The sequence below is a fragment of the Lasiodiplodia theobromae genome, assembly GCF_012971845.1.
Source record: "Lasiodiplodia theobromae strain AM2As chromosome Unknown scaffold_44, whole genome shotgun sequence".
Lineage (NCBI taxonomy): Eukaryota > Fungi > Ascomycota > Dothideomycetes > Botryosphaeriales > Botryosphaeriaceae > Lasiodiplodia > Lasiodiplodia theobromae.
Window position 1 is genome coordinate 102,049 of NW_023336524.1, and position 17,508 is coordinate 119,556.

The 17,508-nt window shown below is 52.6% G+C and overlaps 5 protein-coding genes across 5 annotated transcripts; 1 reads left to right on the forward strand and 4 right to left on the reverse strand.

The window, feature by feature from the left end:
- Positions 1–368: 368 nt before the first annotated feature.
- On the reverse strand, positions 369–1,994 carry LTHEOB_11049 (Berberine family protein; the record flags this gene model as incomplete). Its single annotated transcript, XM_035507762.1, has 1 exon — positions 369–1,994. One exon carries the CDS (start codon positions 1,992–1,994, stop codon positions 369–371), a length of 1,626 nt encoding a protein of 541 aa, XP_035366802.1.
- Positions 1,995–4,144: 2,150 nt separating this feature from the next.
- On the reverse strand, positions 4,145–6,094 carry LTHEOB_11050 (uncharacterized protein; the record flags this gene model as incomplete). The annotated part of the gene is made up of 7 exons (XM_035507764.1): positions 4,145–4,998; positions 5,058–5,171; positions 5,242–5,400; positions 5,491–5,686; positions 5,757–5,833; positions 5,882–5,961; positions 6,063–6,094. 7 exons carry the CDS (start codon positions 6,092–6,094, stop codon positions 4,145–4,147), a joined length of 1,512 nt encoding a protein of 503 aa, XP_035366803.1.
- Positions 6,095–7,744: 1,650 nt separating this feature from the next.
- Positions 7,745–12,047, forward strand: LTHEOB_11051 (AAA family ATPAse; the record flags this gene model as incomplete). Its single annotated transcript, XM_035507765.1, has 5 exons — positions 7,745–9,362; positions 9,488–10,450; positions 10,504–10,716; positions 10,775–10,834; positions 11,224–12,047. 5 exons carry the CDS (start codon positions 7,745–7,747, stop codon positions 12,045–12,047), a joined length of 3,678 nt encoding a protein of 1,225 aa, XP_035366804.1.
- A 549-nt stretch (positions 12,048–12,596) lies between these two features.
- On the reverse strand, positions 12,597–13,394 carry LTHEOB_11052 (tRNA 2phosphotransferase 1; the record flags this gene model as incomplete). Its single annotated transcript, XM_035507766.1, has 1 exon — positions 12,597–13,394. One exon carries the CDS (start codon positions 13,392–13,394, stop codon positions 12,597–12,599), a length of 798 nt encoding a protein of 265 aa, XP_035366805.1.
- Positions 13,395–14,493: 1,099 nt separating this feature from the next.
- Positions 14,494–17,491, reverse strand: LTHEOB_11053 (Ubiquitin-protein ligase e3; the record flags this gene model as incomplete). The annotated part of the gene is made up of 3 exons (XM_035507767.1): positions 14,494–14,498; positions 14,546–16,891; positions 16,948–17,491. 3 exons carry the CDS (start codon positions 17,489–17,491, stop codon positions 14,494–14,496), a joined length of 2,895 nt encoding a protein of 964 aa, XP_035366806.1.
- Positions 17,492–17,508: the final 17 nt, after the last annotated feature.

The window sequence follows — 17,508 nt, forward strand, 5'->3', positions numbered from 1 at the left end:
GAGCAGCCTGCCGCCTTTTCAGCCTTAGCACTGCCAGTGCAAAGTTCAGATAAAATTCTGTATGCTTGGGACTGGTATAGGACGAAGTATGCGAAACATTTACTGTGGCTGACTCTTGGGCTTTCACTTATTAGAGAATGTCTTTCGCCTTCTTTATGACATCCGGAACTGAATAATTGACCTCAAAACCATTGAATCTTGGAGACTGAGCTTCAGTTTGGGCTATAAATAGTACCCCACGACTAGATATTTATCCTCTATCATGCTGCCGGCCTCCGAGTCCCAACTATTGTCCGCGCCCTGCAGACGTTGAGTCTATGGAGCCGGACTGAAGACAACACCCCTTCCCAGATACCTCTAGACCATCTCTAGTTGTTCGCACTCTGCGGGAGCTGAACGCCTTGTGACCAGTTGAAGAAGTTGCCCTTGTCCCAAATCTGCTTCACGCGGCGCAGCTCCGTGCTGTTGTCACCAAAATAAGCCTCTTCATAACGCTCGGTCCGCATTTCTCCGTCGGGGAAGTTGACGTATGCAGCCTTCTCCTTAATGGAGAAGGGCCTCAGCCTCGTCTTGACCGATGCCAAGAAGTCCTTCATGTCCTTCTCCATCTCCTGGTCCTCCCACACAATGGTGACGTACGTGTGGTACACAGCTTCGCGCCAGAAGAAGGCAGTGTCGGAGGGGTTCTTCTCCGCCGCCTTGCCGCCAGCATGCATCCAAGTGACGGAGAGCTCCACCGCCTTGCCAGAGAAGCGGCTGCGGAAAGCCTTCATCTCGTCACGGACGATGGCGGTGATCTGCTCGATGTTCTTGCTGTCGTTGCTGAGAGCGAATGAGGTGCAGATGCTGTAAGTCTTGTTCTCAGGGAGGGACCGTTCGATGTCCTCAGTCCACTGAGCGTCGAGCGTCTTGCGAAGGAACTGAGTAGACCTCTCGGCCAGCGACCGTTCCTTGAGCTGTCCAGCCAGCTCAGGCTGCTCGACGTGCTTGTCGACCAGCCCATCGAACTCGTCCTTGCTGCCATCAAAAGACGTAAGGAATCGGACCGCATCGCCCGAAGCCTGCCTCAGATCGCACACCCAGGCGCTGTCAATAGTCATGCCATCCGCCCAGTTCGTCGCGTAGAACTTGTTCATAGTCGCCACGACCTCATCCGTGAGCCCCTCGCTGGGCATCCACTCATACCTCCCACCAACCACCTCCTCGCCCCGCAGCTGCTGCACTCGCAGCTTCATCTGCACCAACACGCCGAAGTTGCCACCCCCGGCGCCCCGCAGCGCCCAGAACAACTTCCCCTCATCCGACGCCCGGTCGTCCCGCTCGCTGACCGTCACCACCCTCCCATCCGCCGTCACGACCGTCGCCTCGAGCAGCGCATCGCTGCCCAGCCCGAACCTCCGCGTGAACGGGCCAAGCCCACCGCCGAGCACGAAGCCGCTAACGCCAACAGACGGGGCACGAGCGCCCGTCACGACGCAGCCGTCGGGCAGCGCCGCATAAACGTCACTCCAGCGGCAGCCAGCGTCGACGGTGACGACGGTCGGCGCGGCGGCGTCGTCGAGCGCGACGGCGTTCAGCCCGGCCAGGTCGAGCAGGATGCCGCGGGCGGCGGTGGAGAAGGCGGCCCAGGAGTGGAAGCCGCAGCGGATGGTGACGGGGAGGTTGAGCTGTTTGGCGTGTTGGATGACGGTGCGGACGTGCGCGGTGGACTGCGGCTGGACGACGCAGTCGGGGTGGGAGGAAGGGCGATGGAGGAGGTTGGCGGGTGTGGTGGTGTGGGCGTAGGCGGGGTCGGTGGGGAGGAGGACGGGGATGTTGGCGGATTTGAAGGAGGAGATGGCGGTGGCGAGGTTGTGGAGGGTGGTGTCGGGGGATGCGAGCATCAGGTTATTGAAGAGGATGGTTGGCGCGAGGGCGGAGGGCTCGGACTCCTTTTGGCCGAGGTGGAAGACGGGGATTTCGGGGGGCCCGAAGAAGGTGATGGTGTTGGCCATTGTGATGAGCTTGATATGAGATGATTTGAATGTTGGTGTAGAGGAGAGAGATGAGGTGATGTGAGCCTCTGAAGTTGATGATATTGAGTTTAAACAAACAGCCATTTAATGCTCAATTTATGTCTTTTGGAGTGGCGGGGACGCGTGGAAGGGAGCAAGTGCTAGCCTCGGTGTGTGGTACGTTGCGCTGCAGATCGGGGGAATCACTATCAGCTGAAGCATCTTAACCAGCAGATTTGTTGTTGCATGAGCGATTAAGTTGCAGATGCTGTACCACGTCAATACACTTTCAGAATACAAAGCGCCAATCCCCCGCAGGGACTACGCGCCGTCGACGTACGTGGGGCATCCACTGGAACTTGAAACATTAGCCGCTGCCGAAAGAGAGCTGAGAGGACAAGCCCAGCTTTGCCGCTTCGGGTGTGTATGGTTTTGATTCGGTGGATTGTTCCCCCTATGGGTCCGTGAGCAGTATGCTATCTATACGCCACATTCTCGTGATGTACAGGCTAATCCCATTTAGATGTCATTCAGCTGTAGTATTTCTCCTAGATGCTGTCATCTTCAGACACGTGGCATACGGCGGGCTCCGCTCCGCCACGATTGCGCTTTCGCCCCTGATGGTTGTGCGGCTGATAAGCGTATCACGCTTTGTGGGGTAGTCCTTTTAGCGGGCCCACAGTGACGACCCTGAGGCGGCTGTGTGATGACGAAGACAGCCAACTCTATGAATGCCTCCGGCACAACCTTCACACGGTCGGCGGCGGAATAAAGGCCATACCCGGTCATTGTATGGAAGGAAATTTTTAAGTTTTACCACACACCGCTTGAGCAAAAACTGACCCTCGCATGTTGTGTGGGGCTCGTACGCGCGATCAGATTTGGGCTGCGATCTGCGGGTAGATCCGCAGTGGGCGCAGATCGCAGATACGAGAACACACTGTAGATCAGCTTGAAGTTCAGCTGACTCCAGTCTTGGTATTTATCGGATGCTGGCTAAGCCGAGTAATTAGTGGGTATCCGCTTACCCGATTGGTGGGAGCCCCAAGCCCATGAGACATGCACGACTCGAATACCACGCCGGGGTAGGCTCCAATGGCGCAATACATGGGGCAAAATATAGCTTCAGCTTGTCGATCATACTTCGTCTCTTTCCTCAATTGCCAAATTATGTTCTGGAGGCCACGTTTATCGGCCAATTGAAGCAGATCTTGAATCATAAAGCCATCTTGATCTTACATTAGTGTGGGGCATTGCTTTAGCGTCGATAAGATACGCACACTAATGCTCACCGGTCCGTGTAAATGATGACCGTAGTACAGTGACTGGCCTATCCAGTAGCTGACTGTAGGCAGATCAACGAGAAAATAATTTAGTTGAAGGAAAAGGAAATAGCAAGGAAGCATTAATCTACGTGGTACCACTGGGTTAATGCGTAGGCTGTAGGGCCAAAGCCTTTTCAAGTGCCAGTGCGAACGAAATTATCTGGTAATGTAAATATCGAAAGTTGAACCCCTATAAAAATCGAGCGATACTGTGTGCTCTGTGCCTTCAACTTCTCAGGAGAGGATGACGTACCATGGCCCTGATCTGTGATACGTTGCGTTACAGATTAGCGAGTATCATCAAAACCTGCCAGAACTTCTTATCCGAACGACTGATTGTTACACCAGCGTCTATATGCGGAGAACCTCAGTGTTACGTGTGCCCCTCACCCTACGCAGCTTGCAGACGCCGAGGTACCGAACAGGTCATTCTTCGACTGCAGTAGGCGATAACTCCCCATGGAGTACGGGCTGCCAAGGTCGGTTGGGAAACCATTGTAAACTTGCGTGTCACCTTTGAAATGGGTCTTTGCAAGTGTACATATGCAGCCTTTGTGCACCAAGATGAGAGCTCTCCTTTCACGCAAATCCGTTAAACTACATCTCCACCGATATCAAGATGTGCTCCACCCCTCTGCATAGCCAGAAAACAAACTGTGAGTAAACAGTTTCAGTAATTTTCACTGTTGAGCATGATGTACGTAAAATAAATCCACACGTGATGAATAGGTATCCCGGTGAAATACATAAAATGCCTTGAAGATCGATCAATGCTGAGGAAAGATTAAAAAGGCATGGCTCTCTTGCTCAATCGCCGTGTGAAAACTATGAATCACATAACTCCTCGCCCATTTCACGCTCCAATCGTGACTGGCTAGACCCCCATCTCCGTAACGACATTGTTGCTAGGGACAAAAGAGAATCCTTGACCTCGAAGGGTAATCGTATCAGACTCGTAGGTGTAGGACTTGTGACTAACACCTTGGCAGTTACAGGGAGACTGCCCTCGTTCGTCATGTCTAGAATCTTGGTAAGTACCTCTGACATGCCGTCCATGAAGTGGTCGCGCTCGTAATACACGGCACCATCTATCAGACAGAAAACAGTTACATTGCTCGGCAGCTGGCGAAGAAGCCATTTGAACAAAGAGCACAAGGCGGCGATGTTGCCACACTGCTTCAGATCCTCATATAGCTTATTTGGGAAGCACCGGATGTCAAAGGTCTGCTGCGATAATAGTTGCACCACGAGGCTGGAGATCATCAATAATCCTCCAGCACAAGGGTCATCCTCAAGGTGGCTGCCGCAGAAGAATATTAATGGAAGGAAGCTTCGGTCTGCCCGCAGAGCTGCCGTGAGCGTTGTGCAGAACAGAGATAGTGCGGATACTCTTTGGTTGCCCTCGCGGAAGTCGCCGTGGATAAGGAGCATCTCAGACATCGGGGAGATAATCCAGTCCTTGAACCGCTGGTTCTGAACAATAGCTTCGGCCCGCACTTGCTGTTCTGAATCCAAACGACTTTTCTTCTGCAAAATGTGTTGCATGTCGCTTTCCTCGAAGTTTGGTATACCAATGAAGTCCAAGAGATCGTCATTTTTGGTGAAATATATGGTGGCTGGTGTAGGAGATGCCGTCCGAGACCGGATGCGATAGATCTCCGCTCGCAGGTGGCGATTCTCTAGGGATGACGGAAGTTAGATCAATAGACCATAGAAAGGTTGCGCTATTGAAGCTGACCTTCTTGGCTACGATTGTATTCAGTGAGCAATGAAGTCATCGCGTTGAACATTTGACGCTGTCCCTCCTGAGCTTTGACAAACGCCTCATGCATCCTCCTCAATGCTCCGAGTTCTGTGTTGGTTGAAAGACTTTGGTCAGATCTCCTTTTCAATGAATATTGCGTCTTGTAGACCAAACTTACCGTGCAAGATTTTCCTCATTGAATGCTGTGTATGGTGCATGTGCGAACCAAGGGCATCCTGAACCAGCTGCTGGCTGCAGGCTTTCATCTCGCTGAGACTATCGCGCAAACATTTCTGATACTGATTCCCGTTGGAGATCGCATTGAACATTCGTCTGCCTAATGGGGTTCTATTGATCAGCCCGTGGGCACCTTTCTGGCACTTCCCTATAGAAGGGGTCCAAAGGATTTCTTAGAACGAATGCTCACCAGAGCTTGACGTGAAAAACTTGATTGCAAGCTCAACTGCCTTGAATGTGGCAACAACGAGATCCACTGCCGTGTCTTTGACTTTGTAGTCGTCAGGGAAAGTCTGCAGGAACAGCTCGATTTCGGAAAATATTTGATCAAGGTCATCGAACCCGTGAACAGCCTGACTTCGTCCGTCGGCAGCAGCTTGCACAGCCTGCTATACGATCAGCTACACGCCCTCTAGTATAGGTTGTTCACTGCACGTGTGAGAAAGGAAAGCTTACCCCGAGAAGAACTTTCACGACACCGAGCACAGGCGCAGTATAATCGATGTCAGGGACGAGCTGCATGGCTTGGATGACTGGCTGAATATTGTCGGCGGCGCTTCGACGCGTTCTCAATAACCTACCTTTCATGCCGCTTTTCTCCAGGTAGAGACACCGGGCCGCGTCGAGTTGAGCAGAAACTTCACCCCAGTTGCCCTTGCATCTGATATCATAGTCTTTATCGGTGATTCTCTGGGGAAACGTCTTTTTGAATCGAGCCATAGCATCGCCAAAAATTCTGTTCCAAAAGGCCATGCAGCTCACATCGTCTGGAGGCTTTGGTCGAGGATCCACATGCTTTTCTGCGCTGTTCGATGTTGGATTCGCCGGTGCAGATACCGTGATATTTGGTGGGCCAGATCTCAACACCCAACTGCCTGGAACCGAATCGTACTGCATGTTATGGTTTCGGAAAGCAGGAAGATGTTTCGGTAGGCGATTTTCAATGAAGTCCACAGCGGGCGGCTGGGTTGAAATTCTCGAGGTGACAGATTTCCAGTATGTCATCCAGATCGGTAGGGTGCAAAATAGTGGTATGCGACAAGGGATAATCACGCAGGAGAGCGTGGGAGGCGATGATGCTACAGCGTTGAGATCCGGTCAATATATCACCGAGTGGAGCGGCTTAGACTACAAGTATTCAGGTACGTACTTAGTTCTCGACGATCTATCAAGGGACTCAGTTTGGGGGGCATTCACAGCCGCAAACCCAAATCGAAACAAGCAATCAGTTATTTCGCTTTGTTTTTGGGTTTTCATTGAGCTAACAAGGATAGGAAGCATAAAGGAGTTATCGTCCCATGAATGCTTCGTCGCGCAAAATTGGAAAGTGGAAATGGTGAGTGGATGTGGGTAGACGGAGAAACAGCTACCAGCACGGCAGATCCTCTAGTTGTGCCCCTCCCAATGTCCGATCCCTGCATCTCCTCGGGTTGCGTTCCTAGAACACGTCAATTCTAGACCGAAATAGATGGGAACCCCACAGTAGGTACATGTTGCATGTTAAATGCATTTATTAGCCTGGATAAGACTTGTACGTGGCGTAGTTTGATAGCTCGGGTCTGTTCGAAAAGGATTTCTTTGCAGAAATATGCTCATATTCCTTACATCCCAGAATGACAGGACTGCTAAAAGAGGGAATGAAGAGTATATTTCTGCAGAAAGGGAATTACTGGGAGCATAGGTGCCAAGACAATGATCTGCGGTCCCATGACGCTCAGAGTTCGTCTTCGCTGGGGTTCGGTTCAGCTCGCCTCCAGCTGAGCCCACTTAGGGCTCGAATGGCACTTTTTTGGTAAGTCATACTTACCATGCTGCACGGACTCCTGATTTTATCTCTTTTCTGATTCCAGCCTGCTTCACAGCTGCCGTTCATGGACAGCATTCAACCTGCAGGCTGCCCGTCGGTTTGCAGGAAAAGAGTGGAGACAACAGATATACAGCCTTGCAAGCTGGAATGCATGTACCTTATCATCTTCCGCGATCGCTGTCATTCATGGGATTTACGAAGCATGCCGACCGCGCTAGTCTTCTAGCTAGGTTAAGGAGATTAACGTTTTGTGATAAATCACTCTCTCTATCATCATCTCGTAATTGAAGCTAATGCAGTATTTCTATGCTATACGATACAAATACCAAGCCAGATTCATGATTCGGAAGGGTGGCTGGTTTTACGCTGCATGAGACCTGCATTGCAGGTGGCGCCCAACTTACATACTCACACGGACCTATCCCATCGGAAACGCCGAAAAGCCCAGTTTTTTGGCACAAGGCATAGCCGAAGTCGAATGTTGCTAGCAAATGAGGCAAGACACCCAGCTGCGATCCGCTAGAGTGCCTGTCTACATAGTTGCTTACATCCGTTTTCCCCGGATAAATACTGCCATCCTCTCTCTCCCAGTACCCATCATCAGCAAGCTTGATTATCTACTCTTATCTTTGCCATCATGGAAACCGTATCTGCGACCGCTGATGCAAGCGCTACTGAGAGCACCGATGCTCATGACCCCAACCCAACCCTCGCTTCGACACCAGTGAAGTCGGAAAGGAACACGAATGAATCAACAAGGGCATCATCTGATGAGGTATCATCCTCACTGATCGACCCGTACCACGACCCTTCAGACAGTCAATCTCAAGATGCAGCCCATGCCCTCGACGGAGGACATATTGGCATACCTCACTTGCTCGAGGAACGAGACAGTCCCCAGCATCCGAGCAGTGTTTCTCGTGATGATACAATCGGAAAGTCCGATGAAGTAGGGATCAGCTCTTCCAAGTTGATCGAAGAGATCCGGATGTTGAGAGAAAAGGTGTCCAACATCGAAGAACAGGCCAAACCGAGGCCTAACTATTCAATGCTAGAGGCCGAATGGAGAACAGCGAGAGAGTTGTCCGGCACCTACGAAGAAGCGGTACTCTGGAAGTGGTTCTTGACACAAAGGAAAGAGCTCGCTGAAAACTCAGACTCTGTCTGGTCATATCGAGGCCGGACCTACACGCTGGACCTGAGTCGCCTTGCGCGAGAGATGCACGAGGACCCAGTGTATGAGAGCGATGTTTTGAGGTGGAGGAAGAGCTGGGAACAGAAACTTCGGCCACTAAGTCTTCTGCCTTCTGGGAATGAACGATTAAGAAGGATGAGAGAAGTGGACTGCAGCCGCTTGGATGATGCTGACGAGCAAGAATATGGTGAGGGGGGATTTGAAGACAGCGACTCTGATGGGTCATTGGATTTCGAGTACAACCTCACTATTCTCCGCCAGAGATACTTGCAAAAGGTCGACCGCCTACATGAGGAAAGAGACGTCATGTTGCAGCAGAAACTTGTAAAAAAGCGACAACGAGCGAAGGAGTTGGAAGCTATTCATAATGAGAAAAGGAGGGCAAAGCAGTTGGAGGCCCTTCAAAACGAGAAAAGGAGGACAAATGAGTTGGAGATCCTTCACAACGAGAAAAGGAGGGCAATGGAAGAGCTGCAGACTGCAAGGAAAGGAGAAGAAGAACCGGAAGACCTAGTCCAAAAAGAATCAGCAGTCCCAGCCGAGGACGTATCAGGAGCTCTCTCTACTTCTGCCCAAGATACAATGGAAGAGGCCACAAACGAACCACTGGCGCCATCCCATGCATTTCCAAAGCTCCACCGCGTCGATTGGATTGGATTCAAAGCTCTTCGAGATGTCAGCGAAGAAGACTCGTTCGCCATCGACGTCTTAGTTGGCGAACCTGTGATCAGTCTGGGCTTTCCCCGTCGTCCAAAGCGATCTACAAAGGCCAAGTGGACCGTTGACAAAGATCAAATCTCTCCGGACGTAGCTACTACTACAAAGCAGCCCGCGGCCTTGACTGGACAGTCCCCTCTTCCGGAACGCATTCGCATACATTCAAAGCAGCTCATCCGCATCCTTGAGAAGATACACGGAGAGAGTATCGACTTCACTAGACCATTAGTCATCATCCGCCCTTTCAGGGTCCTTATGTACTATAACCAAGCACTACGCAATTGGTATCAGAAACTAGAGAAGAAATTCACTGTCTCAGACACCTCAAAGAGTAACTCCACTGGTATGTACGAACCCGCTTTTATTTCACTGTCAAAGCTGATAGATCAGGGGAAGCTGCTACAATTAAACTCGCAAAAAATGAAGAACCCACGAAAGAGGAAGCTTCAACTGACGAGCGAGCGGTAGAAGATGCCGAGAGGCCTGAAGATGACGACCCAGATGACGACTCAACTTCACAAACGGCGTTTGATCATCTACGCTGTCTGCTGGAATTCATGGATACCGACATTGCCAACAAATTGACATACTTGAGGGACACAGGGAGCCTGAAGATCTTCTTCTCTGATATTTGGCACCTTTTCAAGCCAGGTGATGAGGTCATTGCAAATGACGGAAAACAAGTTTACAGAGTCATTAGCATCACCAGCGCGGCGCATAGAGTTGCTTCATATGGCTTGGCCTACTGGACTCAGTCACCCGACGATGAAGACATACCTATTGCGGTCGACTGCGTGTACGTCGATTTTGATGGAAAGAGACTCGGTCCGATTGGCAAGCAGTTCATCATAAAGAGGTTCGACAATGAGAGAACTGTTACTTCCCTCGAGGTCTACCCACTCCGGTTTCATATCTCCAGGAGAGGGCAGTTGACAGATGATGGGAATGGTGACGAAAGCTTTCGACAACAGCTCATCGCCCGGGGTCGAAAATTCGCAGAGATAGCCGCGGCTACACACAAGCACATGTACTATGCCGGACAAGCTCTTGAGACGAGAGAAGATATCGAAAGCCAAGTTGTCGTGGATTTCGAGTTAGCACTATCTGCGGAAGAAAACAAGGACAAGGAATGGACGCCAGTCATTGAAGAAAGGATCAACTTTGAGTCTAAAAAGAAAAAAGAGAAGGAACCTTGCCGAGCAGAATGCTGCCGACACGAGAATATTCACGATGATTCCTTCGTGGAAACGAAACGCAACGAGGAGTACGTGGCGAGCCTCTTTCCAGATTCTCGCGAGAGGCTCCCTTCCGTGGCCATTTTCCCCCGGTCAGCGCAGGACACCAAGTCGCCCGAAAATAGATTATTTGAAGAGGACTTGATTATCATGTCCTACCGAGTTTTCGCATTTGTCCTTCGCACCCGTAAATGGGGTAAGTTCAAGTCTCACAACTGAGGAAGGAGAGTTACTGACAAATATCGACAGAGAAACTGGATCTTACCCATCTGAGCGATGTCAAAAGATCAGATAGGAGTGGAGAAGGCACTGCTCATGAAAAGGAGGACAAAACCGCCTTCGATCGCCTTGTCCTCCCCAAAAACCACAAGGAAATGGTAGAGTCTCTGATTTCACAGCATTTCCGTGACAAGGAGTCCTCGCAAAGCAACACAGACCAATTTGATATCGTACGTGGAAAGGGTAAGACGCCGTGCGCTCCGTCGATAAATTATAGAGCTAGAATTGATACTTTTCATAGGAAAGGGCCTGATCCTGCTCCTCCACGGCGCCCCAGGTGTGGGGAAGACTAGTACAGCAGGTAATCATGCCATTGCATCCATCGAAAACTCATACTGACAATTCATTTCTGCCAGAGGGAGTGGCGGAGCTATTCAAAAAACCATTGTTTCAGATAACCTGCGGTATTTCCACGTTCCTTGTGCAATATTACATCCCGTTCAGACAGGTATTGACCGGTGCTTCGAACTTTCAGGCGACCTCGGCACAACCGCAGCAGAAGTAGAAAAGGCATTAGAGACAAATTTCGCCCTTGCTAATAGATGGGGGTCTATTCTGCTTCTTGACGAGGCTGATGTATTTCTCTCCGCGAGAAACCCAAAAGATTTCGTGAGGAATGGCTTGGTAGCAGGTCTGACAGAGCTTGTGCTCTCTTGTCTGATGGGATAATGGGACTGATTGCTTTTATAGTATTCCTCCGAGTCTTGGAGTACTACGCCGGGATCCTGTTCCTCACCACCAACCGCATCGGCGACTTCGACGAAGCGTTCGCGTCACGCATCCATATCAGCCTCTATTATCCACCACTGGACCAGGAGTGTACGAAAAAAGTTTTTCAACTGAACTTAGAGATGATCGAAGAGCGTATGAAGAACAAAAACCGGGAAATTGAGATCAAGAAGGAAAAGATCATCGCCTATGCTGGGGACTATTGGGTTGGCCACGAAAACGCGCGGTGGAACGGACGCCAGATCAGGAACGCTTGCCAAACAGCTTTGGCACTGGCAGAATTTGAAGCCCACGGCGGAAGTGCAATGAACCCGAACTCCCTCGTCAAGCTCAAGCCCAAGCACATTATAAAGGTCGCCGAGTCATACCTTGAGTTTACGAAGTACCTTATCGACTTGTACGGCACTGATGACAACCGGCGAGCCATGGAAAGCGGACTTCGGAGACACGATCACATCTTCCATGGTCAATACAGTCGCCCGCAACATTTCCAAGATTTGGCTCTGAAGTTTGCAACCACTCGGAGGCAACATGCGCCTGCGGAGAGTAGTCGTAGGCCTGGCGGCTATCGGATGAGTTCTCACCATTCAGACTCTCCTGAAAACAGACCTAAAGCTCCAAAGCCGAGGCGCTCCTCACCTGCTGGTGCGCCGGCACCTTATGACAGCTCCTCCGATGAAGAACTGCAGGGCGATCATCCACAGCATCGAGTCTTGTATAGCCGAGATACAACCACAATGCGGGACCCGCTCGATCATAGCGATGGGTATAAATGGAACCAGTAGCGGGGCTATGAAGCTAGTCATTCAGCAAGTCGTCCGGGCTCAGGATACTAACTCTCAGAAGACGAAGGTCCTCCCGGTATGGCTCATGAATTTTTCGACGAAAAAGGAGCGCCGCCCAAAAAAAAAAAAAAAAGCGAGGTAGCAAGCTTTTCCGCAATGAGGAATAATTTGTCATGTGTATTGTTGGAAGGCCGACGTCAAGCCCCAGAACATGCTCGAAACACCAAAATTGTAGTGCAAGATCAATTCTACTTTTTCATTAAGATTGCGTTGGAGGTAGCACACATTCGTTCTTTCCGTTTCGGGTCTTGTATTTACCTTCACTTGGTTTGGCTCATTAAGGCTACTTGCCTTTTCCTGGCTGCCATCACAAGATTCAACATCTGCAGATGGTAGAAGGGAAAAGCCCTAGTAGGTCAAATCGATAATATCAGGTTTGCCGCATGCGAACCATATTCTTTACCCTGTCATATAGGTTTCGATTGACAGTCCCCAATATTCATTTAGCATCCGCTGTCCAGAATCCATCCTGAATCATATACGTCCACATCAAAACGCCTCCCCAGCCCCACCCCTCCTCCCATCCTTCCACCCACCCCTACCCCTCCCACCCCTGCCACCTCTACCACCACCACCCGCGGCCACATCCCCCTTCATCCCCTCGACGCCACCATCCCCTACAACAACCCCATCCCTCACCAACACCCTCCCCGCCTTCCGATCCTCAACCCTCTCAAAAAACTCCAACCCCAACACACCCCCCTTCTCACCATCCCCCTCCGTCAAAATCACCCCATTCGCGCTCCGCCAAAACGGCACACCCGCCGCCAACGCCTTCTTCAAATCGACGTAAATCAGCACGCGCGAGGTGTTCCGCATGCCCGAAATGACGGGCGGCTGGACCTGTTTCTCCGCACTCTCCGCCGCCTGCTCCGCCTCCCCCTCTGCCTTCTCCTCGATCCGCGCAAACCCAGCCGGCAGGCCAGGCGCCAAATGCACGTGATTCCGCTTCATCGGCTTGAGGCCGCCGGAAGCGAGGATGACGGGCCACGCGGCGGCGGTGGTGCCGTGGACGCACAGGGATGGGAAATTCTCATCGTCTGCGGTGAGCGGCGTGAGCAGGCCTTCGCTGGCGACGGAGTTGATGCTGTGGCCTTGGTTGGCGCGGATGAGGTAGGCGGAGGGGTCGTCGGGGTCGGCGGTTGGGTCCGACGTGGAGGAGGAGGAGGGTGCGGGGTCGGTGTCCGAGGATGGTGCTTCGCTGATGGGGATGAGGGAGAAGCGCTGCTTGTCGTTGGTGGTGACGATGGTGCGGATTTCCGGGAAGGTGACTTTGAGGGATTTCATGGTTTTGGTTTGGAGCTGTGGTGGGGTGGTGTTAGTGTGGATGTAGAGCGGTTATTGTTGTGTCGGGTGAGAGTTTTGATTATTTAATTGTGTGGAAGGAGTATGGTGGATTGGAGGGGAGTCAACCGGGATGCAATAAGAAACGGGAACCCGAATTAAAATCACAAAATCCTGAACCCAAGGAGCCTATAAAATGACAGGAAAACAAGATGGAAAAGGAAAAGAAGAATCAACATACCAGCTCCTGCACCGAGATATATCCTCCCGGCCCCAGCTTCAGCCCCTCGTCCTCAGCCGAATGCCGCAATATCCTGCTCATCTTCTTCGACACCTGCACGTCTCTCGGCAGCGGGCCGCCTCTGCCTCTTCCTCTACCACCGCGAGAAGACATACTGCTACTGCTGCGAGTGCCTGGAAAGACCGTTTCCCCTGCTGCACGCAAAGGAGTGAGTAATCGCCGAATGATTGCGGCTGAGGTGGGTTATCACGTGATTATCCCGGGATTTGAGGTGGGGTGCTGAGTGTGCGCTTGAGGCAGGGTGCCAAGATGTATGACTATGTCTGCTTGTGTTGTAGGTGAGGTGGAGGATGCGTCGTTAAGTGCGTTGATGAGGGGCAGACAGAGGTGACGTTTAGGTCGTTCCACAGGAATTTTTTAAAGTTGGCTCTGGGGAAGTCTCACGCATGACTCATGCAAGGGTCCGCCGGCAACCAGTTTTTCTGGCTCGGTGAGCGGAATCGATCACCGCACGCTACGAGATTATGACTGGTTGAACATGTAGTGAGAAATTAGAGACTTAGTTGCCTAGAAAATCGTAGATCGAATGCCTTTTCGGCTAAATGTGAAGATTGCTCACTATGAGCTAGAATGGTTCGTAATGATTGGTCTATTCCATACTCTCATCGCTCATTTCAACACGACAACACACGACATCGTGGTATCTAGTAAACACCATCTCCTAACCCACCTTCAAACATCGCTCACCTATGAAAACTCACCCACCACCTCGAAACCCGCTTCCTCCACTTCACCTCATCCTACCCCCGTTCTCACCTCAACAACCCACACATACACTGACAATCCGGCACCGGGCACGTCTTATGCTTCGCAAACCAATCCCTTGCATGATGCCCATGAAACCCATGCGTACACGTCATGCAAAACACCATCTGCCTTGCCTCATGGTCCTCATCCTTCAAGCTCTCAGCGCCGCCCACCGTCGCCGGGTCCGGGCTGCCCAGCCACATCATGCAGATACCGCAACGCGGCATGCGGCGCCCGCACCGCGGACACACCAGGCCCGAGTTGTGGCTTGGCGAATTCCCGCTGTAGTTGAGCGGTTTGCTCGCGGGCTTGGCAGGCTTGCCGGTGATAGCTGCGGCCGCCGCGGCAGCCGCGACGGTGGTGTTAGCTGTAGGCGGTATCGCAGCTTGGGTGCCGGCGGCGGCGGCAGTGCCGTTGTTCTGCTCGCCGGACGACGAGGGGAGGGGCACGAGCTGGTCGCCGCGGCGGGCGAGGGCGAGCTGACAGTGCATGCAGCGGATGGTGATCTGGCGGGGGAAAGGTTTGTTGAGGCAGGCGCCGTCGCGGGTGGTGGCGACCTTGTTGTGGGCGACGATGAAGCGGGTGCGCTCGATGAAGCAGCGCCACGTCTGCAGCTGCAGGAAGTAGGTTTCCGTCCAGTAGTCCCAGCGCGCGTCGCTGACGTACAGGGGGTTCGTGCGCGCCATGACGAGCACCGCCGTCTGCACGTCGCCGAACTTGGCGATGTACTGCTCGAGCAGGTCCATGGCGCGCTCGCCCAGCCCCGTGAAGACGAGCCCTTCGATGTCGCCGTAGACGCGCGCGCCGTGCGAGACGAGCTTGATGAATTGCGTCAGCTGGTCGTCGTCGAGGTATTTGAGGGCGACTCCGACGCGGTCGACGAGCGAGAGCTCTTCGACTTTGGTGACGGCTTCCCAGTTGCCTGTGATGAAATATTGGAGGAGCGCTTTGAGGTACGGATCTTCCGTTTCTTCGGCCATCCATTCACAGAGCTCGCGCTGGTCCTTGTTCACCGTGTCACAGGCGATGACGGCACCTAGCCCGATGTTCTGGAGCAATCGCTGACGGACGAGCTGCTTGAGGAAGTCAAGCGCTATGTCCTTGTGGCCTTTGAACACCGCAAGAACGATGGCTTTGTAGTACTGGCCTTGCTCGATGAGAGCCTTGCAGTTTTCTCGGATCCTCTGGGCAGAGAAAGTCCATCCGCAGATGGCCAAGCAGAGCTGCCGGTGTTCAGGGCGCTGGGTCTTGACGCCTTGAAAGGGTGGATACTCCTTCTCTTGTACGATCTCACGGATCACATTGCGGAAGTCCGGCGGCGACACCGATGGTCTTCCAATGAGCCGATACCCGTTTTGCTTCCCTCCAAGGCTGTTCTCCCAAATGTACGCAACGCCCAGGTAGCTCAGATCAACTCCATCAGCGATCATGCCGCCGTCCTTGGCCAGATCATCGAGCCGCTGCACGAGTTCCCAAAGACCTACGAGCCATGGGTCATTAGAGAGAATCTGCTTGTTCTTCTTACAGTCCAGGCAGTAGCCCTCTTTTGCCCGCCTCTTTGCAACACCGAGAGCTTTCAAAGTATCACCAATGCCCATATGCACATCGGGGAACCCTAGAGTCAGCAACTGCTCGTGACGCTCGCGGCTTATCGTTGCTTTTGCGCGGTCAGGGGCTTTGTGGCCGAAGTTCTCCATGCTCAGCTTCTCGATCCGAGGAAAGGCACCGATCGTGTTGGACTTGAATGCACCTTGTGAAGGCCTCCTCTCATCGATGACGCGAACTTGTAACCTCTCGAGATCTTCAGAGATGGGTCCATCGGGCGGCGTGGGTTCCGCAACGGCCATCTGGTCACAGTATATTTCGTCCAAGGCGGTGAAGCGGACGGTTGGAGCTTGTGTGGGGATCTTGGTGACCTTAATCTCGCGGTTGTACTGTAGGTTGATGGTGCTGTGCGCCCCGACGGGAGATCCTTCGGCCATGAAATCGAACGCCATGGACCGAGTCGACTCGTCCTGGCCATACACTGGATCGTACCATGGGTAATGGAGAGTGTGGCTGTACTTGGTGAAGTGCTGGTATCGAGAGGAATTGCCCGATGAGCCGGGCACCTGATCCTTGCACTCGAACTGGGCTATCTCGACGACCTTGAGCTCGCCGGTATTTGAGATAGCACCGAAACACCCGCGTTTAGTACCACTAAAGCGAAGACCCCAGATGGCGGCACCGTGGGTGTTGTCTACAGCGGGCCTCAGCTCGAGCACGGCACCAGCAGGAGCTTCGGATGAGGGAGTGGTGGGACCCGGCCGAGAAGCAAAGCGGCGATCCCACACGCTGACCGTCGGGTCCCCGGTAGGACCTGCGGAAATGATGTAGTTCTCGTCCAAGGGATCAATGGCCAGATTGTGCACCTGGCGGGTCCCGTATTGGGCAGCGCTGACAGGGGCGGAGTCTGCGGTTGTGGCGTCAATCTAAGGCACAGGCCAAGGCGGGGCAATAGTCACGTACCACGGAGGTCATAGATGCGAATGCACTGGCGCGACACACCGGCAACAAGGGTCTGTGGATGGCCGGGGAAGAACTTGATACTCGTGATGGCTTCTGAGCTAGCAAGCTTCTTGTAGGGTTCCTGCTGGGCGGTGTAGGAGCCGAGATTTAGGTCATATATGTTCATGCAAAAGTCATTGCGGACTCTATCAAGGCCGGTGGCCAGCAGGTTGCCGGTACTGAAGGCGATGGAGTTGCATTTGCGCTGATGCTTGATGGGGAAAGACTGGGTAAAGTCGGAGTTGGGACGGCCGGCATCGATCTCCAGCAGACTTGCTTCTCCAGAGGCGGAGCCTATGGCCACATAGTGCTCATGGGTTTTGGACCAATCGAAGGCGGTGAAGTTGGGCAGTTTGTCGCGGGCAGCCAGCTGCTTCCAGCGGACCGTGTTCTTGTCCACATTGTCAACCTCACACAGACGAAGGCGGTTCCCCGCGACGTCTACGATAATGAAATGCGGCGACTGCTGGTGAGCATGAGGCGACCAGCGGATAGCGGCTTCCATCGTATCTCAGAGGCGAA